The following is a 27,405-nucleotide window of genomic DNA, read 5'->3' as shown; positions in this document are numbered from 1 at the left end:
CGTAAAATACGTTTAAAAAATAAAATTTAAAAGATTAAATTTAGTTATCTTAAATGCATTCGTCAACTATTGGATTTTACGTAGCTACCACTATTCTGTCCAATAGTAAAACTTGAAGACAATTCAAAAAAATGTCAAAGTTTCATTTCATATAGCTATGTCACCTCAAATACGATTAACTTTGTTACTCCAAGTCTAGCAATACTCTAAAAGAAAAACATAAAATCAAATATATAGGACCAAAAACTATTGTAGGTATGTCAAAATACTTCAACCAGGGGACATTTCAAAAATAATTAGCAAACCTAGACTTTACTAAGTTTATCATTTGAACGTAAAGTTGTCCCCCTTATGCCAGATGAATGATATACTTTCGCGTATGTTGCTAACTATATGTTGAATTGAAAAGAAACACTTCCTTTGTGTACGTTCCATTGTTAATCCCCATCTTGTATGTCTGTCATTGAACTTGGGGGTGAATGCTAAGTACATTAACTTGTGTCAGCGTGTGCGTTTCTTAGTCAAATTAGGTAAACGAGTTTACGTGTAAGACTTCATCGACGCTCGTGCTGTTGATATTAGGTTTCCACAGCAGTCGTACTCAACCAAATGTGAAGTGCTTGGATATTTTGATAAATTGTTTAATTTCATACAGTAAAGCATATCTTTTGTTTGTTATCGGCATTGTATACCGTACGTAGAATTTCACCGATACAATGACTGCTAATGTCCTCTTGCAACAGTTCGTTATCATTCTGATGGTGGGACTCAACACTGAACCGTTAAATGGTGCTCCCGTTCAAACAATTGACCAAGAATTTCGTACACCAGTCCCAAACATTACAGAGACTTGGATATGGCTAACAGAAACACCTTTGGATAAGTTGTTCTACTACGATGAAGAACACTGGTGTGCGCATCTTGGATCTCAATTCGAGAAAGTTAGCTACGCCAAATACATGGTATGCTTTGCTTTCAATTTGTATATTTGAATTCCTTTTGAAATGATTGTTGAAATCTCCGTAAAATTGCTTAATTTTTGAAGTTTGCAAAATATGTATATTTATATAGGCATACACTGCATTCCTTGAATGATTCGAACATCTTATTGATAAAAAGAACTCACCGTTCTTTTTTACTTTTATAACTTCAGCGTTTTCCGATCCAAATGTGTGTTTTCTTTCATAGAACTTAGCTTTCCGTTCTAATACGATTATAAAGAAGAACAAAGTTGTGTTCTGCGTTCACTTAGGCATATTACTAAAACCTTTTATTTCCACAGTTATAAATAGAAAGTTTAGCTGCTTTACAAACTGGCATGTTCCTTTTATGTTTGACAACCTATTTCGAAAAGTTATCTTTATTTTTCTTATAATAGAATAAATATAACCATTTTTTTATTGTGTCGATTAAGTCTTACTTTCAAAACTTGTACACACAAATGCATAAAATTGTGATTCTACTTGTAGTTAGTAATAGTTGTTGTATTTCGTACTGGAGTCTTATGTCTGTGAAAGAATGAATGGTGTTTATAAAGTATAATCGTCAGTGGTGTTTATGCACAAACACGAACAATGTTTTATTTCATTGTTTTGTTTAATGTTAAGAGTTCCAAGATTTTATGTATGTACATCATTTCGCTGTATTTTTGTTAGGTGGAAGTTTCGACATTGAATTTGATCTTATAAACGATTATTTTCTTTTCTTTCCTCAAGATGCTCATTTCATTGTACTAACATGCTATAACCTGATTATCTCGTATTATTAGGAAAAGCCTTATCCCAAAAAAATAAAGCCCAACAACACCTTTTCTAGCAACCAGTAGAAAGGACACATGTCACTACATATTTTGTTGAATCATTTTTTTTATTTCAACAAACGGAATCGTTTTTTCTAACCCACTTTGCAAACCCACTGTCTGTGAGTAGCAACTGTTTGGTTTAGACAAAACAGATTTAGACGTGCTTACTTAAAGTCTTTCATTAATTTGAAAAGCTTGTAAAAAACGTTCGCCCAGGTTGACAAAGATATTGAAACTGGAGCTGGTTCCCTAGATGAACAAATTTCATTATTACGCTATCCGAAATTTTGCAGTGGCGCGTTTTTGCGTGGGAGACGTGACGTCCAAAATAAGATTTTCAGCCATGGTTATTCCAATATAAATGCTTCTCGCGACATGAGACCCTTCTAGCAGGTACTATGTTTAATTAAAAGCTGTAAGATTACCGCGCAATTTATGGACGTGTTGACTAATAATGACGCTGTCTTTGCATAATTTGCAACGGGCTAATTAAATGATTCTTAAATGATCACATGAAAGCGCCATGCGCATGATCTAAATAAGAACATACAGGTGTTGTTATGTATCAACTATTGGCATTAAGCGCATTTTGTATGTTTTTTAATTTGTTGTTCGGTGTTTTCGTTTCACATTCAACTAATATGTACAATTCAATTGTTTACACTAAACTATTCGGCATTTCCTCGATTAATGGCTAAAACACTATTACACGCGATTTATAATTTACTATTGTTTTAGAGATCAAACGCAAATGAGTGGGTGTTAGGAATATTTGTCTAGAACAGCTAATCTTAACCGTATGTGCAGTTGCAGAATGTGTTAAACCCTTATAAACATGTTATGTGCTTAAGTTCTTAAATGTTTGCTGTCTTTTGAGAAACCAACAGGTTATTGTGCACTCGGTACACTGCTTGGTGGTGACTTGTGAGGCCAATTATAAATTATACATATTTACCATACATGCATACAGCTAGAGGTTCGGTGGAACTATTGGTAAATTTTAAACTAAACAGTATTACTTGATTGACTGTCAGCAATAAATTGATGAATGTGGAATAATTCAACTAATACACAGCTAATGTAGCTAACCCCGCTAATTTGGAACAAGAATTTAATTTAACATGACAATTTCAATTTTCGTTTAGCTGTTGCAATGCTGACATGGTCATGTTGTCAACACATGTTTTACAAAAATTGACTAATTCAGAAAAATTTTTTAGTTAATCGTTAATTAATAACTGCTGGGTAAGTCGTTTCACAATAAGTTCGTGGTTTATATCCTGCACTTTGTCAACCATATGTCCCAACTTCCTTATCGTATTTCATCAAACATTTCTTAGTCTTGGAGTAAAAAAGATGCATGTGAGTGAGTTGTCGTTGGAAGGGGAAGCTGTATGTGTGAGGGTTTAGTCTGATTTATTGTATGAAATGATACCTTGATCGGTGAATGTTATAAAATGGTCCGAATTGTTTATCAAACGTATTAATTGTTATGAAAAGCAATTTATTCCAGATCACTCAATCCAGATTAACTGTTGCATAGTAAAATTTCCTGCTCAGTCAGCTCAAACGCATTACAAGAGTTCAGTTTAACTGCTTTTTGATTAAAAACTTATTTCGAACGCTTTTGAATATTTTGTTGAGCTTGATTCAGGCATGTTGAAACAAGTTGACTTGATTTCATGCTGCAACTCAAACGGACTTGTATTCAAAAGATGAAATAGAGCGTTTGCCTTCATATTAGTTATGTTTTATATCATGAACTATCTGTGCAGTCAATATTATCAAAACTAAGAGAAATTTCTATCATAAACGTGAGGCTTGGATTAAAAGCCCGTGTGGTATACGATTCATGACGTTTTTTGCCTTCACTATAAGTCGATTGCGTTTAATTTTTTATTTCAAGGATTAACGGAAACACTTTCCTAAGTAGCTTTGATTTCGAATTCGTGGCGTGTTTTCTTATCAAATTACTTGTTGATTTTACTGCTCGCAAAAATATCAATCGCTAAAAGTTTTATGTTGTTTATAGAATTATAGTAAAAAGTTTTTACTAAAGAAAAATTGCCACCAGCCATGACTTCGACCTTTATTTGCTGTGGGTAATATTTAGAGATGTACGCGTGACTATATCTATTTTTTGCAGTTTTTATAAATATTTTTTCGTGTTCTTTGTGCGCATTTACCATGTTGCTTTCATCAAAGTTTTTCTTCTACTTCCTATAGCACGATTTTTTGTTTTCAGTTTGGCCTGCAGGCTGATATATAAGTTTGAGTATTTTACATTTGGCGTTTACATAACGCCTTCAAATAGTTTGAGATCTATAGGAAATACTTTTTGTTCGTGCGTAAACGCACGCATATTTAGGCTAGATACGATTGTAGCACCTACACGATCAGTTATGTCAGTATAAGAATCAACAAGTTTCGACAAGTCTTTTCTAAGACTCTGCTCATGTTGCTTGTATTGGGTTTTTTGTAGTTGTGCAACAATTGCTGCAAGCAGCACTTCACCTCGATCTCCATCAAAATAAACGAAAACCTGACCCGCAGATGTAAAGATGAAGATGTATTTTACAAATGTTTGAAGGAAGTCAACTCTACAATGTCACGAGCCATAGGAGTGCATTATTTCAACAAAAACCCTCGGCCAATGTGTTATGAAGTAGGGTTAGAGAAATGCAACCAAATGAAATGTGGTGGTAGCCTTTTGAAACTAAGCCAGAAGCCTATTCGTCTGTTCTAAATGACAATCAACATCATAAGAATTGGCATTAAATGTTTCATTAACCGTGGCAAAATTATATATACTTTTGCTATTTTTCCTTTGGATTGCATATTTTTGTATCTGTTTCTAGATGTTGAAAGTATGGATCCCAAAGTTTTGATGTAAATAGAGATTATAAGCTTTTTTTGCTGTCTTATACGTTTATCTGTTGTTTGTTCACAAGTATACATAGAATTTTAAAAAATCTTCTTAAATAAAAACATAAGTGGCATTTCATTTGCCCTCTAGCTCTGCGAGATAGAAATATCATATGACATATCTCCATATAAAATCCCGAGACATTGAAGTAGAGTGGGCGGAGAAATACCGTGAAGTATCATATGACTATATCTCCATATGAGATGTGAAAAAATCCTTGAAGTAGAGTTGGAAAAATTCTGTTGGGTGGAATGTTTGTTTTGATGAAACTTGCACTGGATGGAAAATGCGTTCTCCTAAAAAGGTTTTCCATTGCAACTAAAATCAAACATATCTTTGTTCTGTATTAAGACTGTTGCGAGGAGCTGAAAGAGAGTAAAGAGCTAACTTCGCTATTTTCTAATCAACAACAAAAGCTTTCATTTCAAGCCCTCAAGCTCTTTTTCTTCATAATTTCTCATAGTTAATTTTTATTAATGATGGATTTGCAAAACAAAGTTTGTAGATATATGCAGAAATCAAATCAATTTGAAAAATGATGTTGGAAGAAACGGAAATTCAAAATTTACAATTGTTGTAATATCTTTTAAAAAAGACAATGATATAATATTAATATTAATATTCAATTAATATCCTATAATGATAACTACTTAAATGAGTAGAAATCGTAATCAGTTTTCTCAATTATTTCTATGGACGAATATCATATTGTAATCATTTCCCGCCGTGCTGTCGAAGAAATTGATTTATGCATTGTAAGGACGTGTATGCCCCCGTTAAATCAGCCCCTATGCACACCCCTAATAACAAACACACGCCTAATCCATTATTTTTATTTTATTAACAAAACAAAGTTGACATTACGGTTATTTGTAACACGATTTTTTTGTTTAATGAAACAAAGCCTATCGTCGATTAACTATTCTATCTATACAAGGAATACATTTGTTTTAATCTGTATATAAAAACGTCTCATGAATGGTCGTAGATGGACCATTCAGTCAGTGATCCGCACTCATCAAACAATATGCTTAATAAAATTTATCTGCTTTTTTATTTGTGAAAGTGTTCACTGATCTACAAAGAATTTAAGTGATCGATCGATGGTTAAAATAAAAAGTTCGGAAATTTGACCTCCGGTACGTTGAAAACAAACTTAAGACAATAATTTAAAAAAATTTACACGCAAAACTACTTACAAAGTGATAATTGTGAATTTCACAGATATGTTTTGAAGCACTCAAACACAGCTCTCTGAGTTAAACATTTTGCGTACTTTGGAATAATACATTGGCGCATTTCAACAGGGTTTTGTTTTCCTTTTATAAAATGTCCAAATCGTGCGAATTGGAACGTTTCCTTTCAACTTTATATCTAACATGGTCGACAAGCACATTTTTTCGCCACTGGAATTGTGTATGATTCTTTGCCTCCACAAAGGAAAACAACTTTCATTTCTTTTTTTTTTACTTGACAGCATGTACAGGTTGTTTTGAAATCTGACCATTTTATTCTTGGTAAAGAATGTGATGGACAATATCCACTACATCCTTTTGATATAACTCTTTGCAATCCACAGTTTCTTGTTCGGATTTCACCGGTTATAGGTCGAGTTGAACATGACTGATGTCCATTTGCTAGACGATTACAGATGAATAAAGAGAAAACAACCAACTGAAAGCTCCTGATGCTCAACATTGCTTCTCTTCAAATTTTCTATATAGAAAGACAAAAATAGGTAATTGTTACAATAATTTAAAGAAGCTAGCATGAAAATATATATTTTGTACTAAAATGCTTCTTGGCGTTAGAAAAACGTGAAAAAATGATTTGGTGTCGGTTTTTTCTCACATTTTGTGTTTTAAAATTGCATCTGACAGAAATAGTTCATGCCACAGCAAGATATTTTCGAGGAGAAACATATTCAGCAAGAATTGTTTCATATAACAACATCAAAAACACAATAACAATAAGGTTATTGATTTATCACAGTGAACCTTAAACCTTTCAATTTTAAAGCAAAAAGCCGTAGTGTAGAAAAAAGATTTTGCTACGACACAGTGTTGGGGGTTTTTAAGTTGTTTTCTTTAAATGTGATCATGTTAGTTCAGTGAAAATAACATATACTATGTCAATAGTTCTCCACGAATGTATGTTAATGATTGTTTACACATAACTATAAAATTTCTCAAATTGTCTAGTTGCACTCAGACAAGAGTTTGCGCACCGAGTTGAAGTTCAATAAGCTTTGATTATTCAATCTGGAATTTTTTCAGATTTATGTCATTTTTATGCTTCAGTCAACGCCGTAACCATGGGTATTTTTTCTGTCTAAATCATTGTCTAAACCCAAAAAGCTTGAAAAAAGTTTTAGTACAAGAAAATATTGGACTTAAATTGGACAAAATATGATAAATCGACAGTTGTTTTAAAACTCCGAAATTTGATGAAGCAATATTCCAAGTTGCGAGGCACAAACTCTAAAAACAGTTTTAGTACAATTTGCATTATAGTGCCAAATGTAATCAGATCACTGGAGCCAATTAGTCTTTTGGTAAGTGGATTTTTAAGGAATATATGCACGGATCATCTTGTCAGAAAGATGTACAGTACATACAATATCCAAGACTAATGTTTACTTGTTTTCATCTGGTCTTTTGTTTTGGTCGTGACAAAATAGTTTTTAGTCATTTGATCATGTTGTTTATGGTAATTTGAGGTAATCATGAGCTCTTTAAGAAAATGAATTTCACGGCACCGTTATATAAATCTTTTTGCATTTCCAAAGCTGAATGTTCAGTGAATTCACTTTAACTTGATAATCTGGGACAATACGGCTATTGGAAAAAACAATTGTTGATGCAATGTATTGGCAACTTGTAAATACATCACACGATACGACAAAATTTAAAATATTAGTCCAAAGTGCGTAAAACCAAGATTGCTAATGTTTACATCCAAATCTTACAGAAAGGCTGAAAAGTATTACACGAAAACACACATCATCGGTGATCAGCATTAGATAAATCAACTACCTTCACAGCCATTCCAAATGCGTATGCAGAACTGGTTTCATAACTTTTATTCACTCTTTTCCTTTAAAGTAATTTTAAATGAGACCACTGAATCAGACCTTGCAGGAAAGCACGTGCCGCAGGCGCACAGAAGTGAAACGTGCTGCGTGCATCTGCCCATGTCAACATGTCGAATTTTTACAGAAGTTGAACTATTTTTGAAACCAGTAAAAAATTGTGCTTATCATCACATTATCGTGCTCATAATTCAATTACGAAGAACTGAAGAAAATAAACAAGAGACTGAGTAAACAACTTTGGTCACATGAATGTCCAAATTTAGCATGAAAAAGTTGAACTGAAATTTGATATCTGGTAAGACTATTAATTTTTATCATTTTGCCTGACAAAAGTTCGCTTTGCAGTTGAATAAATTGCGTATTTTATTTGCTGAATCAACTATGGACCTATATATAAACACTCTAACTTGAATCAGTGTTCACACTTTTATTAAACTATAAACTTATACTGTAATGAATATTATTCAAATTGCGTTCATCCCTCGATCAGAAATTGTTGATCTTTAAAATAAAGAATGCAAAGAAAGAACGAGGAAGGCAATGGCTGAATATCCATCATCTCACTTTGTGAAGTGAGTGCAGCTTCAAAATTACTTTCAAAAATACCTAATACTAGGCTTTAATATGCATATTTCATGGTAGTACAAGAACCTTGAGCACAACATATCAAAGTCAGAAATATTTGAGAACAAACATTATGGGCATGTTTTTAAGTATTCAGTCGTTTATACTCAAATCGACGTCGAAAACAGAATCTACAATAGGATCATTCAAAAACAAATGTAAGAATTTTGCAGCTTTCAAGAGATCGTTGAGCAAGACAAATATAGCATTCAAAAGCACTTTGAAAATCAAAAGATAATGTTCGAACTTTAAAGGGCCGTGCCATTATTCAAGTTACCACGCAAAACGTCTAATTGACGTTTTCAACATGCCAATCAACTCATTCTTGAAAATGTCAAGTGTGATAATGTAGGGATGTGAAAGCCTTAGTAACCTTATCTACAGAAAAAATATTTATATGAAAAAAAACAGGGTTTACCGGAAAAAATTAAACAACATGATTTACAAGTAAACAGTAAAAATTGTATGTTGACAAAATTGTCCTATTTCGACTGAGATTTTCATTGGTCAAACTTCGTCGATTGAAACAAATTATGTCGTAAATGTTCCTAAAGTTCGGTATTAATTTTTCGAAAATTTGAGAAACATATATCAAGCCAAATAGGTTGTTTGTATAACTTTGTAAACGTATATCTTTGTGATTGCCATTTGCAAATGTTGAATTATGAACATCAAAGTAAATTACAAGAATGTTTTAATTTGCCACTGTGTGACAAGATTGCAACACCTCAAATTGAACAATTAGTCGCTATGGGTGGTAACTTGGATATGGACGTGGTTCTGTTTTGCATAAATGTGAGAAAAGAAACTGTTAGTTCTAGCATACACCATTTCTAACTTTATAATTTGTTCGAATAAACACACGATCCTGCATGTATAGAGATTTTATATAGACGAAATTGGATGTATATTTATGTTCAACAAAGGCACTTTTAGGAGCAAAATGGACTCGTACAAAGCGCTTTACTTTATTCAATGGTATTAAAGAATTTCATGTAATCTCATATAACCACAAGACAAGACAATTACGACCATTGTTCATTACACGCCATTGGAAGCACCATTCACCAGCGGCAGGTAATTGAGAGGGACGTTCTTTATAAAAACTCACTAAAAATCACGCTTTGTTTGTATAATTTTTCAACATTTAGCTTTTGTGTTTCCCATATAATTCAAACATTGAAATGTGAAATACTCATCAACAGTCGCTCGTACATAATTGAGGCATGAGATGAGCAGAGACACATCATATGGAAGTAATTTTTTGCTTAATGAATTGCCCTGGTGTGCTGCAGTCTGGATAAGATGCATGTTTTTTAGTTATTTCAATGAGTAGCTAGCGTCTTGGGAACTAGCTGTAGGACCTATTCAAATAGTAAAATCTGGCAATTCTAAACTTGGTAATCTTTACTAAACTTTTTAGAAAATGATCGTGGCTAATCAACGTTTTTATATCATTTTATGCATTTTTGAAAATTAAAACTACATCATTGAAAATCTTTGCTCGATATCAGTACCTATAATATTCTTCTCAATGTTCATAAAATAGCGATTTGTAAATAGCATTTGACGAAAAGTAAATAATTGGTGCTAAAAAGCTAAATTTGTTTTGTTTAATTGTTCAATACTGGCGCTCATATTTTATTGCACGAAAGCTTCTCTATGGGAATCTATGCATAAATGAAAAAAAGCTGTACGCTTGGCTTTTGGTATTTAAATTCACATATTTCAGGGCGAAGAATCGACCTTAAAAGAAAAGACCTTAAGAAATTTAAGTGAAGCAAATATGAAAATAAATCGTATGAATGATATAAAGTATGCATTTCACCAACACTTAAGCTCAATATATAATACAGATAAGATGTAATAAACGCAACAATAACAGACATATCTTCGTTTCTTTCAACTTGAACGTATAGTGAATATATCAGTTGAAGGCTTGAAGCCATGGCTCACCTTTCTAGACTGAAATAATTTAATTTGTCCAATTTGTCCAAGTATAAAACTGGTCGTTCCTTTACGCTTGCGTCCGTTGAATGAGCTAGTCCTCATAGTGTGCGTTCTATTTAAGCTCATTGTTAGATTGATATGATCTCAACACGATATTCTCATGTCTGTCATTCAATTCATATAAAACAAATGCGTACATCATCGATTTTTAAGTATTTAGTGAGCAAAACGTCAGTTGACAATTATTACTGTGTATACATTGTGATTACAATGGCTGAGAATTTTTTTTCACATTAGCCATGTTGCGTTTAGTTTTAGTGGAAATTTATGTTGTAGGTGTATTGTTTATCAATTTGAAGATTCAATCTGAAGATTCAATCTGTTAAGATGATGTTGTGGAATATTGTATCAAACTTTTGCCACACCTAAGCTTCAAAGAAGCTTTTTGTGTGACAATCTACGCAAATTACACAAAAAACTTTGAGTTTAAAAAACGAATTTTTATCACTGATTATGTTTGTATCTTAATTTGACACTATACACCTTGCTTTGAAATACATAATTAAATATTTCTAATCGTGACCTCCAAAGGTTTCTCACGCCGTCAGTAAACAGCATCACTTTTTTCACTGAATTCGTAACTGGTCCTTACTCATTTGATTTAAACTATCTTGATATAGCATGAGTAAATTATCTTGTTTTAGGATGTTTTGCCGAGGACTAGTGACTGGTAAGAATCATATATATATGTGTGTGTTTTATGTTTCATTTCGTGAAAATGCTCCTTTTTCTCTTGGGACTAAGCATAATCATTCAATTTTTATTTGAACAACGTCATGAAGAGAAATGTGAGCTTGTAAGTTAGTTGTTTCCTCAGCAGACTGAGTTTATAAGATAAATTTTATCTATGAATCAAATTTGACTAATAGTGATTAGCGATGCCGTTGGTCATTAGCTTATAACTGTCACCAATTTTACGTGGGCTGTTTGCTAATTAGACAACATTAAGTAGTCCATTTGAGCAAAGTGAAATCACATCTTCCAATGTATTTCTTCCTGATGAGTTTAAGATAAATAAGTGATCCGATTAAATTATTTGAACAATCTATCCCAAATTAATAAATACAATTAGACGTACAATGTGTATCAACAAGATTCTCACCTAGATCTTATCATTTCCTTGAAGGTTTACCTAAATGTCGATGTAGATAACAAGGAAAAGCTTCAGTTTAGTGTTTTCCTTTTTTGACGATAATGATTGGTTACCGATTATATTCAAGTTTAGTGAATCTTTTAGAAAGCAAAGAAAATGTTGCGAGAGATATTGATAAGTCTTGAACACAGATAAAATACAGCAGACAGTGCATTCATAAGTACTTTGATAAAATGTCTCATTGTCTCCCATCATTAATAACGTATCTTATTTTATCTGGGTGTCAGTTAGTCTAGAATATTCCACAGACTACTGATACACCATTGTGCTTTTCGCCAAATAATAAAAATCGCATGGGCAAAACTTTGTTTTCACACGAAACTATTTTGCAAAATTGGTAATTGCGCTTAACTTGTCTACGTTACAAGGAAAAGAGTGCATTAATTTTCTGTAGGTGTGCCAGCAGATAACAGAGGTAGTGACGTCGAAGTTACTGCATGAGCTATTATTATTGTAATATCTACTACATCCACTAGCATTCATACCTGTCCGTGCATTAACTCATGGACGTAAGAACATCGATAGTCGGGGAGAGGGTAAATCTTTAGCCAAACAATGAATTTCAAAGGAACTTAATACGGCATATACCATGGATATATAAAGATTACCCTCCCTCTCAATATATCTGTTCGTGTTTGTGAAACTACTTATTTTAAATTGTATAGGCAGGAAAACGTTTGTCTTTATTTCAAACATATATATTGACTACGATATTATATTTTTAGAAAAGTCAAAACTTCCGATAACGTCTTTCCTGTACAAAGAATATTTTAAATTATACTGTGATATTAGCTTTCGTGCGTTGCTTAATACCCTTTCGAATGTCAAACGCCGAATGTGCTAAATAAATAATTTGCTTAGATCCTTTACCATCTTTTGTTTTGAATACGCTAGAGGCATGAATATGTTCAACTTTTATTCAAAACAGGCCTTAGTTTTGTACGTTGCTTCGTTTCAGACAATAATAATGAATAATTGATACATTTGCATTTAAGATGATATGAAAACTGATATTTTAAAACAGCGACTGCACGACCTACTTTAATGAAATAATTAATTACAGCTAGAAATTTATGCAGTGTTTATTATTGTCTTCCAAAAAAAACATACGTGTACATAAAATAATTCTTTGAGGAAGATGATTTCTTTGACAATGTCATACATATAAATATATCGGTCTTGTGTAATCGAGCATTGTCTGCATGGTTTCATGCATGAAAGTATGTGTGAATTAAAAAATTTACGCTTTTCATTAATATAATAGGAAGATTGGAAAATGCTTTGTTTCAACTTCACCGTTATAGCAATGGTACAAAATCCTTTAGAAAAATAAGTCATTACGTCACGTGACTGCATTAAATGAAATATTTCTATTGACTTCTTCGGAGCTTCGCATGTATTTTACAGCCATTGCACTATTGAATTCAAATTTTCCGAAAAATGATGAATACATGTTGAAAAAGTTCCATACCTTTGACTCGACTTTAGTATCTTCAACTGAACAAGTATATCGTTCCAAGAATATTCAATTTATATTTGGTGAGTCAAAAGTTTATTCCAAAACTAAATAAGATATCAGAGTTGCAACTTTGAGCGCGCAAACCAAGCAACCACTATTTAATTTTGATGTTGGGTGATTTCGTACGTTGTAACTTCAACATGTGCCTTTAAAGTCTGATTTTATATAGCATACGTGAACCAGCATTTTAAATTGCTGTTCGTACGTCATATCTGAAAGGATATCTGCTGGATATCTGAAAGAATTGTTATCAACACAATATTATGACGACGTAGAATGATTTTCTTGTGTTCGAAATGAAATTAACCGACACTATATTATTTCATCAACATCATCATTTTAGGCCGACATCTTCAAGACCGTTCAAGACAAACATCAAACTGAAGTAAGGAAACTGCTTTTGTTTTACAGTTTTTACGATTCGCAAGAATTGTCTTTAAAGAACAAACCGAAAAAAATATATTGCACATCAAATATTGTCTCGGTGTAGTAAAGCCTTAGACAGAAAAAAAAATGTTTTGAATTTTCAAAACCTTAATGAACTTCTTCAATTTTTCTCATGAAAATATTTATAGTTCAAATGCTGGATTCTATATAGCATATCATACGACGATACGAGGAACTTTATCCATAAACCCATATATAATAACCTTCTATATGAAGAGTATAGCGCTTTGGTACATTATTTCTTACTCGTTCTTGATCCTCCTGTTGGTCGGTTTATTCATACACAATATTATTATAAAATGCTTGGCACCAAATTCTTGCTTGCACGTCCCTTTTTTTAAAGACCGTTTTAATGAAAGAACCAGTTCTCGGTTGCTCGGTGCTATATATATACAAATATAGGATATGATTCATAAATATTTATTTCTGTGAAATATTTATAACTTCGAATTTTAAAAACGTTTTTGTGCGTGAAGAAATAAACTACGCTAAGTTTTAAGACATTAAGTTAAAATATTAAGCCTCAAACTAATCAACTATATAGGCAGATAAAAATTACACACGAGCAAGGTTACAAAGAAAAGGTTCTTAAAAAGGATATAGTTGGCATACAAGCCGGATGACTTGCTATTTTCAGATTAAAGCTACTTGAGCAAAGATAGGAAAATGGGCCTAAAAGCATGAACCTATTACGAAAGAAAGAGAAAGAAAGATTATGGATCTGAACGTAATAAAAAGAAACTCGCTTTCTTTATTAACATTTTTTTTTGTGAAAAGTTTCTTTGAGTTTGGCAAAGACTTTGGAAATTTCTACATTTATCTGTTGATTTGATCATGACGTGTAATTTTCCTGTATATAAGAATTATTCGTGCCAAAACTTTTTGTATCTGTTTAACTTATATAATTAAAGCAAAATAAGAAAGCGGCGATGAATTTGAGTAATTAATCATAAATTTTGCTTTCAATAAAAATATAGACTATTCAATTTGCTTAATACGTTTTTGGTAACAGCGATACCTTTTTGCATGGAAGCATAAAATTTCAGGTTTTGTTTCAACTGCCAATGGCATTCATGTATAACATATGTACCTACGTATCATCTAACATATGTCATGTTGTACATGTAACATTTATAGTTACGCAACATCTAGTATACAGCTATGTTATACATATAACATATATAAACGAGAAGACCTTTGGGAGAACTCGAGAGCAGATCAGTGCAAGCATGAGACCGAACAGTGCACCGGCTCGAGAGTTCTCACAAACGTCTCCGAAGTTTGCATAAGCCAGTGTAAACACGAAACACATCTTTTATTTCTTTTATAAAATAATAATGCGAAAAAGATCACTTTAATACAAGTGTTTTAAGTTTTCTCCTGACATGTATTGATTTAGCTCAGGTTGGTTTGCACAGGCTAAAGAAAATACAGGTATAAACCAATCACCGCACGTCGTTTTTATTTTGTCAATAGCTGTTATACGTACAACATATATAGCTACGTAATGTCTTCGAGCACGATGCAGATTTACAGTTGAAATTGCCTAACACACATTGTTGAATGATCTTTCTTTTATGTGCAAAATTCTCGTATGATATGTTCAAATTATTTACAAAATGTATCCATTATACACGTATATTTATGTACAGCACATGTTTACACGAAGTTACAAATAGCTCTAATCAAAGGGCTGCATATAGCAACATGTAAATTCTAAAAAGCTTAAGTATCAAAAGACAGTTAAAATAAGATAAGCCAGGAGGTTTGTGTATATTCAGGAATATCAGACATTTGAAAGTTTTCTTAGTTATAATTTAATACCGTAGAGGCAACTTGTATCTCATCTTTATGTGAAGAATTTTAGTCTTCCTCGAATTACGTTTCCGCTGACAATGAAGAGCTTTGTAGTTGTTCCCATTGATTTCTGTTTGCAATTGCTCCATCAAGTAATGGCTTAAGTAGTGGATTAACCTTTTCGCATATCTATGAAGACAAAATGAATGTTGTTCATCAGACAAAATTGATTCCAGTGGAAAATACCGTAAGTTTATTGTTAAACCTGACAACAGCCGACACTTCTCGGGGACACAAGGTGATGATCTCAAGAGTGTCCGCTTACACGAAGTATGCCTCTATATCATTACCCCCAGTTCTCGTCCTTTTGATAAATTAATCACTTGCGGTTGTGTGCGAGAGTTATCTAAGGTGACTAGGTATATTTTTACGAGAAATACTTCATTCGTTTGATCGCAAGACACCAAATGTTCGATTCTTGGCTTTTGTCAAGAAAAGCGTGGCGATGACAATTGTATAGAGATGAAAAACATTTACTTCCTCTTTATAATAAGTCTTTATATGAAGTTTATGACATCAGTAACTAGAGCTAAAAGATCGTTTTTGACCTTTCTTCACTTTCAAAAACTTTTTAAATAGGGGGCTTTTCAAAGTTAACTAACTGCATACAGATCTTAATTCATAAATAATACAGTGTGTTTATAAATGTTAATTTACGAGCATAAAAATTTAAAAAGATAAACATGCCTTCTCTATACGGTTGGAGTGTCTTTACTATATAATAAAAGTCTCCTTGTTATACAGTAAAGTGCCTTTGCTATACGGTAAAATTGTCTTCGGTAAAAGTGTCTTTGTTATACGGTAAAAGTGCTCAGCGATACGACAGAATAATGATCATACAAGGTCACTCAGGGGTGGGTGCAACGCGTCCTCACTTCCGCCATTTTTCCAAGCAGTTAATTAGGGTGTTCAGACGTTCATTATTTCCAAACACTAAAATAACACGACGTCACTTGTGAGTAATGAATACTAGAATATTTAGACTTAAGTAATGACGTCAGGTCATTTTAGTGGTGGGATAAAAACATCATAGATGCCGAAACGAGTGACTTTACTGTTAATTCCTTATTCTGTGGCTATAAAGTAAATGGAACAGATCGTTTTGTGAAATAACTTACTCGAAACAAAGGGATTCCGACATTGTCAAAAAACTGCACCTGCATCCTTGGTAGTTCATTCTTTTTTTGACGATCCATCATTGCCTGAGAAAAAGATGAATAAAAAGCTCAAATATAGGGTGTGTCAACATCGCTGTAAAAACCTTAGATGGAATAGGTAGTTGGACGTCTGACAATGGTTCATCTGACATTAAGATTGTGTTACCGCGAGGCACTTTTGAAATAGCTTGGAAAGAAAAATGACAAAGCTAAAATCGAGTTGAAATATGACACATGTATGACACATGTATGACACATGTTGTTCAAGCCTACAAAGTTTCGGAAAATTTGTATCCTGAAGAAATAACGAAATGTTATTTTGGCAGAAAATTTTCAAGATTATGGATATAAATAGATTTCCGCTGCAGCTACAAGGGATACAAACTATATGACTATACAAATTTTACGTCGAGAAAATTTATCATACAGTTAATGGAACTGATTGGAATTGAAAATAGTAGCTACATATTTTGAATAAAGAAAAATTTGTAACAAGGAACTTATTTACTTCACGAATATTACTACCCTATGATCTACGGTAGAAATTAGTACTTCAAGTACATTAAGATTGTGATACATATATAGAAGTAGCATTCCAACTCCTCTGATCACCACGTAAGTTCAAATGTAGATGGAAACTCTTGGAAAAGTTTTCTTTAATGCAATGGGCGTGAAACATGCAAAAGTGAAACGTGATTGTTTTTCTAATTCTAGTTCTAAATTCTGAAGGAGCGCACTTTTTTAATTTTGGAGAAGGTTGAAACAAAGCATGGAAATCGGACCATGCATGGACTTACAGGTATGTTATTTTCATGAAACTTTTCCCTTTCAATATCACCTTGTTGTATAAACTCACTTGCCACTAAATTGACCACCTGAAGATTGAAAATTTTCATGTTATTATCGACTTAGTACATGATATCAACTAAATTATAAAATAAACACAATACAATGCGTGCGCAGAGTGATCTGTAGCTGTGTTGCATTAGCATGTGCAAACGATCTCAGCTCATCCAATCAAATCAATCAATCAAAGAAAATATGGAAATCGATCATGAATCAGAGGAAAAATTAAAACGCTTGTTTTAAAATAGTCTGTTTCGCATTATTGATAGTTTATAAAAGATAAAAAGATGTTTTTCGTGCTTGCACACGCTTATACAAATCTCGGAGACGTTTGTGTGAACTCTCGAGCAGGTGCAACCCTCGACCTTCGGTCTTGTGCTGCTCACTAGTTCTTCCAAAGGTCTCCTCGGTTCGCATAAGACTGCGGAAAACGCAGTAAAGATCTTTTGTTTCCTAAATAAAGTACGATTTCACGGGTTATAGAATGTGAACTCTAACCACCACACAATCAATACAAGAATGTAAAACGAATTCAACACGAAAAATTCGAAACCAAAATTTTTCACTCTGATTTTACAAATTGTACAATAATTTCTTCATAATGATTTAAAAAATAGACGGCCCCCCACCCCCCGTACTTGTAAGCTTAAGCATATATACAATAGGCAACGCCAACCTCTCGCTGAATCTTCCACGGTTTTGTAATGCCGCACAAGTCGCACGTGGTCATCAACATCGCTCTATAATGCAGGAAAATATACAAGTTGAAATAATATGAAGATTTATAGGCTCAAATTTAGGCTTATTTTTCAGCTTTTTAGGTTTAACCCGCAAAGTTACACTTCGTATGAGTTTGATTTGATTTCGTGATCGTCCATTATATTCTACACACTATGCACTAAAGACTTAATAACAAAAATTGGTTGATGCATGCCCCACAAATGAAGACGGTCTGCATTATATATGATTCGTAAAGCTCACAGATTACTTTTTCACAGGAGTTTGATTCGGTTTCGAAACTGTACATTGCGCAGTAAAGGGCTAGCTCATATAATCATTCTATGCAAGCAAGCAATAGTATCTTGTTTGAAAATGGCCAGATGGACGTTTTTAAGAAATTTCACGTCGATGTACTAACAAAGTTGTGTTTTCAAATTCTCCACAATTGTGCAGTTTATTACAATAGGGGAATGATAGCAAATAATATATTCTATCAAATCCACACTCATGTGGAAAACGAATACAAAAGTTATATCTTAAATCCAGTGGCGTTGCCAGCTTGATAAGTGATGGGAAGAATATTCATATATTCATGTTTTAATCCCTAAGAAACAACTGATTTTGAAAGAACTTAATGTGGAAAAACATGAATACAGGAATAAATCCCCCTCACTTATCGAGCAGGCGACGCCATTGATTAAATCTATTAAAATTTCCATTAACCTGAGCATACTTCGGTGGTTATCATCCTCCAAATCTAGCTCGCCATTTTCCACCAAGGGGAAAAAGGTTCCTCGATACCTAGAAAAAAATTATTAAAAGATTTGGTATAATTTCATCTCGAGATAAACATCTGGATCATTTTAAACACCACAGAAATTATTATGGAGAAAAATTGCTTGAAAGTAATCATTGCCAAACTTTACTTCATGTTGATCGCCAAATCTGTTGAGAGAATTGAGTGTCTGAGCAAGCTGATAACCTTACGATAGCTTGACGGTGAAAGATTTTGGAATATATTGTGACCCTAAAATGACAACAGAAACTCTCTTTGAATACATCCAAGGTATAAGTGAAAACCAGAATCATTTGTTTAAAGTTGGTATCTTACAGTATGTTGGTAATCTTATGTTTTATTTGTTTTAAAGTTGGTAATCTTATGTTTTATTTGTAGGTATAGAATATAAAAAATGTTACCTCAGTGTTAAGAATCATTATTGTGTGATTGAAATGATGGTGCTCCATGACACTTGTACCATACAAAGTTGCTAATGGAGATGCCGTCCTGTGTTAAAGTATACATTGTTATGCTAAGCAAGCAAACCGGAAACTCGCGGGCAGAAATAGTCGGTTACAGCAGTCTATCAAATTTTCTTGCTCAGATTTGAAAACGACTATTTTGCAGCCAATATCAAAACTTTGAAGCAATGACATCAGTTCATAAATAAGTATGATGATTATAAAAATGTAGAACAGCGCTGCGAAGAGTTAAGGGAGCTATCATTTCATGGGACGGGGGGGTGGTGGAGATTCCCCAACTCACCATGAACTACCGGACTTTATGACTTCAAATTACATGTCATAACTTTTTTTACCGACTAACGTTGAAAAGTTAGTCAATTTTCAGTGTTCTAACATCCTTGGTGGTGGGCTGGTGTGTCTGTGTGTGTGGAAGGCCGCAAACGTTTTTAGGTAAAAATAAAACTTACTTTTCTTGAAAAGCGTTATTCGTTCCACGATGATCAACATCATGACACAAACATCCAGCCAATAAAGCAAAACATTCCAACTTGCTCAAATGTTGCATCATGTTTCCTGTCTAGGAAGAAGACATTTTATAACTCCTAAGATATATTTGATGCTGTGGAAAAACCAGTTTTATATACAATCGAACTGGCTTGCATAAGTTAAAACCTTCGGTCGAGAGTACAAATATTGTGCGATAAAAGCATACGTGATTTGATAACGATAAAAAATGGCGACGCTTTTTCAACAACAGTAACATGAATTAACAATTTATCCACAGCGCGTCACTTGCGTGCTAAAAATTCGTTACTAATTTATATGACGTATATGAACTGAAAATTTATCAATACATTTATCTATGCATTAACGATTCATCACTAATTTAGTTCGCACACTAACAATTTATCAATAATTTAGCTATGTACAATAGTTTGGACATGACCGACTTATTAATAATTTACTTCCTACACCAACAATCAATCAATAATTTCTATTGTACGCAGTCTCAGTATTCTTACGTAAAAATGATGTTGGGAGGCATTAGAAAACTACATACAACAATTGTGGTATACTCACAGTTAAAATAGCAAACATAGATTGCGCCACATTAAAAGCGTGTCTCCAGTTGTGGTATATAACATTTCTGTAATTCTTGCGTGTGGTAGTGAGCCACAAGCATAAAGTCTGTAGTGAAACAGAAACATCATGTGATTGGCGTAAAAGTTAAAAATGTTTTGAAAAATGTTTGAAAAATGTTCGTGTACTGAAGTATGAATAATTATTCATATTCAAATATGACAACCTACGTATATATGCAGTACTTAAAGGCCGAATAACATTTCATGAAAAAACTTTCATTTTCGTGAAGTACAGGCTCAAAACTTTCATCCTGTAAACTGACGGTATAGATAATAATAATTTGGACGAATTTAAAATATTTCGTCCACGTCGACATGTTTGTATATTAATTGAAGATTTTTAAGCATGCATTACCTGATAATCAATGTTGAAGTCTTCAATAAGCCCACAGTCAAGAAACATCCGAACAGAGGCAGTTAACATTTGATCAGGATCCAACGAAAAATCATCAAACTGCAGGCTACCCAAATCGATACTTGCCACCGATGGAATGGCGGAAAGCTATAAAATTATTACAAATCTAAGCAAAAAAACATTTGTTTTCATTCACAAAAAATCTAAAACTATACTTTTTGATAGTTTAAAGGCCTTTCACTTAGGCATATATGTAAACAACAATTTCGAATTTGAAATGAAATGAATATAAAAACCTTGAGTCTTTCCACCTCAACCTGAGGGCATTTAACGTGGTAAGACAAAACCTGAAAAATATAAAAAGCTACTCTATAAAAATGTATTACAAACAGTCATGACAATAACAATTGATGAATGGTTAATAGAGATGATTCTCCGAAGTTTACATAACTGGAGTAAAACGGACATGCGGATTGGCTACGCTCGTGGCAATTTCGTCGTGACAAATTTCAACCCGTACATGCAAGACACGACTGTATGAAAAACTGTATCGTGATGACTATTTTCTACGAATCAAAGATTCTACCTACCTCCAATGCAACTTGTTGCTTTGCTTTGGCCTTGGCCATTTGATCATATAACATCGTATTGTTGATTCCAAGCCCACAAAATAGGACAATTGCCTATAAATTTGCAGCAAATAAATTAGTCTGAAGCTAAGAATGATGGGATTTCATTATAAACATCCTACTTCGAAGAAGGACATGTCGTTCTCGTCAAATGGACAGTTATTGACTTTATTCATTAAGGAAGCAACACCTAAGAATAATAAAGAAATCATTGTTGTTCGGAAAAATATTTATTATGAGAGATGCGATTGTCATTTACCAAGTATTTCACTTTTGCTGTTCCTTATTGGCATACTAAGTATGGACTTTATTTCGTCACATGAGCGCCCAGCCTTTATATGTCGGGGAAAAATTCATGTTAGCGTCTATGCAGAAATGACGACATCGATAAATAATATTTGCTGCACAAATCAACGACAGGAAAAATGGGCTGAAAAAATTATTTCAAGAACATTTATGTAAAGTCTACCAATACTAACAAAAGCTTTTTAACAAGTAATAGCGTTTGTCTTCATGATTTTTGTTAAAAATAAGTAGCGTTGATTCCATCTGGTTAGCTTTCGTTAATTGTAATACACTGCAGTTGACGATTTTTCATTTGCTACAACATTAGTGAAATATAGGGTTCGTTAATTGCTTTCATACGTCACAAAGGGCTATTATACTTGATTAAAAAAAAAGTTATATTTAATTGAAATACCAGCCATAAAAGTTAAATTACTACACTTACCAAGATTTTCAAATCGGCGTCTTCATTAATGTCAGATATACACAAAGTCTAAAGCAGGATATGAAGAACAATAAATTACAAATACAAATTATCTTAGATAGGTGCAACAAGTAATTGTGTTAGAAATGGTTTTCTCATTTATACCTTTGGATTTGCAACAACTCGCTCGCTTAACACCGTCAAAGCTTTGAACAATTCGCCATTAATTTCACTGTAATAATAGATGTAAATGTTTTATGGACCAAAAATCACGCTGTATCAGCTAATTATCCATTAATTTCACTGCAATAATACATGAAATGTTTTATGGACCAAAAGTCACGCTATATCAGCTAATTTTCCATAACTGCAGCTTGGGTCCTGCCTCAGAAATAGTTTTCTTAATACATGAAACAACATGTGCTACTGAAAACAATTGAGCATTCGTTTTCAACGTTATTAAGATCCCACGTTGGTTACATTTTGTCGTATACCCTCAAATCATTGACTTGTATGTGTGGCAATTTTGAAACTATATATTTGTAAACATTGTCAGAACGGTTTGCCTGTCGCAAGCACAGTCTAACGTACATTAGTATTAAAAGTGACGCAGGGAAAATAATTTAAGGTTGGCTGTTAAGAGCCTTCTCTACCTTGCAATGACGGAATGTCTGCCGGTACTAGCCATTTTCAAATGATAGCTGTTGGAAAACTTCAAGTTCTAGAGTAAATCAGGCGTTCTTATAAAACAAATAAAACGCTGCCAGAAAAAATAACGCATACTCATGGAAATAGGAAACATCAATAATTTAAGCTGGAACATATTCATATATACAATCAAAGGAACGTAATACAGCACTCCACCCCACCCCCACCCCAAATACCTATTTTCAACATCACTGCGTTATTATAACAGAGATTTATTTGTTAGAACTTTAGTTTATGTCAGATAGCAAAAAAACTTTACCTCGCAATTTCTATCAATCAATTGATCATCACCAGAATCAAGTAATGGCTCGTTCAACAACAACACTGAGCAATGTTCACACTTCATCAATTTCAGACTCCTTTTCATTATCCTGTTTACCACCTTACCAATTGATGTTTGTTCTTCAAAAATATCATGGATCATTTCTATCAAAAACTTAACAATAGAACAATTTTGATATAAGTTGTTGGAAATGAGCATCGCGAGAGAAAAGATATAATATCAGTGTTTTACTAAACTAATACCTTGTTTCTTTGAAATTCTTTTTGTGACAATTCAAAAAGTTGTGCGTTAGTTATCGCAATACCACAAAAAGGAAGATATCGATTGCATAGCTACACAAAAAAGCAGCATTTTATAATTTCAAGAAGGTTCTGATGAGACATATACTATATCCCCTATCATTCATTTCGCTATAGCTTTATCGTAATTGAATGAAAATTTCTTCCCTCTTTGAATTTTATCGTTAGTTTAATTAACATTTGGTAGCAAAACCGTCGCAAAGCCTTCCTATCTTTATAGTGCTTGAGTTGCTATAGTTGTGCTGTCGTTGTACTATGCTTGTGTTGATATTGTTGTGCTATTACTATGATGTTTGTGTTGCTTTTTTTGGAGCTATTGTTTAATACATGCTGAAATATGTATAAAATTTATGGAGCATAGAAATACATCGAATCCTATCGTTGACCTAGTATTGTGACGAATATTCAATGAATGTTCCTTACCTCCTGATCTTCTTTCGTAAAAGTGGAAGCATCAGGATTTTTATTGATGAGTTGTGCGACACCAACAACCTTGAAAACGATTTTTTTTAATTGAGGGCGTTTGGTTGGGTTCTTATAGATTGCTGATGTGCCCATTTTATCAATATACAAGAATGGTTTTTGATCATTGTCACGACAGAAATGAAACCGTTTCAAACGTTGTTTACATGCTCTAGCGTGTAGCGTGACCAGTGCAGAGTGGACATCTGCAACAGGGTATGAAACTATTTGAAAAAATAATTCATAATAGTACGTTCGTACCTCACCATCGCTGTTCTTTATTGGAATACACAATAAACTTCTGGTCCGATAGCCAGTTTGTTTGTCAACTTCTTTATTGAACCGTGAATCCTAAGTGAGTAAATGTAAGGAGGATTGAAATATTAAAAGAGCGCGCACACACACACACAAAATGAAAGAAATATATCACAAACAAAAACTTTTCAATCATCAACTCATAAACAATTATTTTTGATTTATCAGGTCGCCAGCTATTCGCCCTGCACTCCAGCTGAGTACTAAAAGTCAGAGACATAGTAAAGAATATGCACGGCAGTAAGTATTTGTAGTCGACCAAAAGTAAATGTTTGTAGCCATAATTGATCATACAAACCGCAGGAGGGTAACTTCATGTAGCAATCTCCATGAGACGTTTTATTCTATGTCTTGCAAATTATTAGTATGCCTTTGCGGCCAAACGTTTGGCAGATGATAAAAAATAAAGATGTTTGGCAGATGATAAAAAGTGTAACTTTTACGTTTGGACCTGAATGATACACTTCCTCTGTGACCTTTATCGCCAAAGCCTTGTGCAATATGTAATTATTACTTCATTTGACTGGAGTATTTAATGAACGAGTTTACGTAAATCGACTTTCTCAGCAGAAATATTTTAGAGTTAAATTACACTCAACACATGACATATGTATGTATTGGTCCAACGTGTTTTTTTCTGGAAACAAAATAATATTTGATGTTACAAGCATCTCTTTTATATAAATGCGACGACTCTTCGGCTAAATAACGAATGTTTAAAGTTAAGTTTTGCAAACCCTTGCTTGCGTGCAGCCCAGTAGCCTGATGAATGTCAATTTGCATGGCAGACATGTATGACAACGTACTTAAAACCGAAAAAGAACCATATGTTGTCCAAGTATAATAAAGCAAACGAAAAAAATAAATCATCATACTTCCATAGGAAGTAATATAACATTAAATATTTATACTTCGGACATTCTTGACATAATCAGAAAAATTGACAAACTCCTACACAATTCACAATACACCCAGGCGCAGATGTAATAACGAAGTGTCAACTGCAAATCTTTAAACACATATTTACATAAATTTAACCTGCAATAAAGCATAGAGACGTCGATGCAAACTTAAAAAATTAATTGAACCAGCTCTAATGCTAAATTTAAGTGTCAATAATGCATTCAACATCAAAACTTTTGGCTGTAATAATACTTAATTGGAATAAATGTTCTGCAGCACAATGAAACCTCGATGCGTAGTCCCACATAAATTTAAAAAGCATTTATAGCAATATTCTACGATCATTCTTTATAATGACCTTTTCTCGCCTGTTTTAAGTTCTTCCGTTTTGTTTAGCTACTTCTAGAAACTTAACAGGTTGTCGACGCCGTTCGCCGACGGCGACGAGAGAAAAATAAAGAGAAATAGTGCTTCTTTCAAGGTCTACTACAGGCTTAAAAAGACTAGCAAAGTGTCGTTAAAAACACTGCAAATTGGATTTGAAAATGAAAATAAAATACGAAAATAAAATTTCGCTCACCGCATACGCATCTTGAATGTTCACTGTCTGACCTGTTTCAGCTGTATATCCGACTATCCCTTTCCCCCAAGGCACTCGTATAACAAATCCACTCTTATCACTTGTCGAGCGAAGTCGAATTGGATGAACGTCAAATAGTTCTGATACCAAAGTCTGCCTATTTTTTGGTCCCTCGACAAGAAATAATGAACATCGATCGGCGTTGGTTAAAATACCAATATTAACAAGGATGTTATAACTAAGTGCCGTGAGATTTAAATTGTTAGCCATGTCTTTAATTATCTCGTAAAAGAAATCTTCCTCGTTATTGTGTTTTAGATTCAATTTCTTTCCTTGGTCTAAAGATTTTGCGTTGGGAAGTTTTATACGTGATTCGATGAGCGATCCCAATTGTGCCATCGAACGATGACGTTGTTTTACCAATGATTTGTACGAAACATCATTTGAGCGTCGCGAAGGCAAGTGTGATGTAGAACTGTATTTTGGTGAGAGCACCGCATCTTTTTTGTCATCTTCAGGGATTGTTTCATGCAGTTTATTTTGCAATGTCTGATTTTTCTGCAAATGCAACCGATTCTTCAGATCCTTGCCATAGTTTGAAGCGGGCTCTGAGAATCGTCTTGATACCTTTCTCGTGTATTGCAATAGCACAGCATCTTCGTCTTCTTGTATTTCATCATCAGAACATGAAACATCTTCAAATGCATCACTGCCTGATGTACTGTTGTTTTTGTTCTTGCTACTATGGTTATTTTGTAAGTCATCGAAAGAAGACTCGCTTCTCTTTGTGTAATAAATTCCGTTAGTCTTGCATATATTTTCGTTTAGCTTTATCCATGTAAGGACGAAGTCCACTGTTATTTTTCGCTGAAAATATTCGTGAGTCCAGCTACGGTTTTCATCAAGCCATATTTCCACTTGCTGACTATTAAATTTTATTTCTTCTCCTGATAGGTCCATATCTGATGTTTGATTAATCCTCCCTCCCTTCCATGCCTCGAAGACACGTCAAATAATTTGCCAAATATACGACAGTGGTCATTTATTACAATCATGTATTTGCCACTTTGTGTACAATATACAAATGAGAATGCGGTAGAAATGAAACCTTCAATTTATATTAAAACGATTTAGTTTGTTAATATGTACATACTGCATAACAGATTGGAACAGAATGCGAAAGTTGTGTGTACCTGCAAACAAATTGGCGAGCGGTTATGCTCCGATTATTTTGCTTTGTTTTGTTATCCACTTGCAGCCAATCAACTCACCATGAGATTTTTATAGTTCTTGAAATACGATCTACGTTTTCGATTGTTGCGAAGGATAAGATCGAAACAGAGTTCAACAATGAGCATCTACTGCAGTAAACTTAGTTCATAGTTGCTGGACACAGCCGTTGCGACTGTTACAGTCTTCATAACGAAATCTAATGTCAAACAAATACGCAGACAATAGGTCATTTTTTGCGCGTCATTAATTGCGCCAAGCAAAATGCAAATTTTTATAATGTTGCGGTCTCTTTGTAGAAAGACAAGCAGGCAAGGTGGCTTGTCTAAATAACACGTCTGTCATAGCAATAAATTATACCAGTTAATATTTTTCTCTTTATCTCATACAAATT

General features: G+C 33.5%; 2 protein-coding genes and 1 long non-coding RNA gene across 7 annotated transcripts; 1 reads left to right on the top strand and 2 right to left on the bottom strand.

Annotated features, from left to right (window-relative positions):
• Window positions 1-540: 540 nt before the first annotated feature.
• LOC124439984 lies at window positions 541-4,816 on the top strand. The gene is made up of 2 exons (XM_046990330.1): window positions 541-962; window positions 4,284-4,816. Exons 1-2 carry the CDS (start codon window positions 717-719, stop codon window positions 4,545-4,547), a joined length of 510 nt encoding a protein of 169 aa, XP_046846286.1. The 5' UTR covers window positions 541-716; the 3' UTR covers window positions 4,548-4,816.
• A 733-nt stretch (window positions 4,817-5,549) lies between these two features.
• On the bottom strand, window positions 5,550-13,982 carry LOC124439874. 3 transcript variants are annotated; one of them, XR_006946495.1, is made up of 3 exons: window positions 13,821-13,982; window positions 13,080-13,362; window positions 5,550-6,443 (listed from the first exon to the last, which is right to left on the bottom strand). It is a non-coding gene; the product is annotated as an uncharacterized LOC124439874 (long non-coding RNA). The 3 variants fall into 3 exon arrangements; XR_006946499.1 differs by having other exon boundaries at window positions 13,080-13,171; window positions 13,821-13,965; XR_006946508.1 differs by lacking the exon at window positions 13,821-13,982 and adding an exon at window positions 13,778-13,792 and having other exon boundaries at window positions 13,080-13,171.
• An 888-nt stretch (window positions 13,983-14,870) lies between these two features.
• On the bottom strand, window positions 14,871-27,251 carry LOC124439677 (dual 3',5'-cyclic-AMP and -GMP phosphodiesterase 11A-like). 3 transcript variants are annotated; one of them, XM_046989997.1, is made up of 23 exons: window positions 26,975-27,249; window positions 25,782-26,889; window positions 24,245-24,334; window positions 23,945-24,013; window positions 23,465-23,554; window positions 23,199-23,375; window positions 22,885-22,952; window positions 22,397-22,463; window positions 22,253-22,300; window positions 21,782-21,854; window positions 21,645-21,712; window positions 21,484-21,576; window positions 21,190-21,240; window positions 20,894-21,040; window positions 20,477-20,584; window positions 19,864-19,973; window positions 19,352-19,439; window positions 19,081-19,181; window positions 18,878-18,955; window positions 18,111-18,174; window positions 17,386-17,463; window positions 16,550-16,633; window positions 14,871-15,560 (listed from the first exon to the last, which is right to left on the bottom strand). In XM_046989997.1, the coding sequence occupies exons 2-23, from the start codon at window positions 26,739-26,741 to the stop codon at window positions 15,453-15,455; spliced, it is 2,820 nt and encodes a 939-aa protein (XP_046845953.1). In that variant the 5' UTR covers window positions 26,742-26,889; window positions 26,975-27,249; the 3' UTR covers window positions 14,871-15,452. The 3 variants fall into 3 exon arrangements, 2 of the variants coding, with proteins under 2 accessions (XP_046845953.1, XP_046846029.1); XM_046990073.1 differs by lacking the exons at window positions 25,782-26,889; window positions 26,975-27,249 and having other exon boundaries at window positions 24,250-24,283; XR_006946460.1 differs by lacking the exons at window positions 14,871-15,560; window positions 16,550-16,633 and having other exon boundaries at window positions 18,888-18,955; window positions 26,975-27,251.
• Window positions 27,252-27,405: the final 154 nt, after the last annotated feature.

The sequence above is a fragment of the Xenia sp. Carnegie-2017 genome, unplaced genomic scaffold (genome assembly GCF_021976095.1).
Source record: "Xenia sp. Carnegie-2017 unplaced genomic scaffold, XeniaSp_v1 HiC_scaffold_1, whole genome shotgun sequence".
Classification (NCBI taxonomy): Eukaryota; Metazoa; Cnidaria; class Anthozoa; order Malacalcyonacea; family Xeniidae; genus Xenia; species Xenia sp. Carnegie-2017.
The sequence above is the reverse complement of the archived record's forward strand: the minus strand, read 5'-3'. Positions and strand labels throughout refer to the sequence as shown.

Bases quoted from the DNA above. Each gene is read 5' to 3' on its own strand.
- LOC124439984 (XM_046990330.1), top strand. From the start codon at position 717: ATGACTGCTAATGTCCTCTTGCAACAGTTCGTTATCATTCTGATGGTG. The intron at 963-4,283 runs GTATGCTTTGCT...GGTTTTTTGTAG, and splicing joins TTAGCTACGCCAAATACATG to TTGTGCAACAATTGCTGCAA.
- LOC124439677 (XM_046989997.1), bottom strand. From the start codon at position 26,741: ATGGACCTATCAGGAGAAGAAATAAAATTTAATAGTCAGCAAGTGGAA. The intron at 19,974-20,476 runs GTGAGTATACCA...TCTTCTTCCTAG, and splicing joins CTATGTTTGCTATTTTAACT to ACAGGAAACATGATGCAACA. The intron at 18,956-19,080 runs GTAAAGTTTGGC...ATTTTTTTCTAG, and splicing joins GATTTGGCGATCAACATGAA to GTATCGAGGAACCTTTTTCC.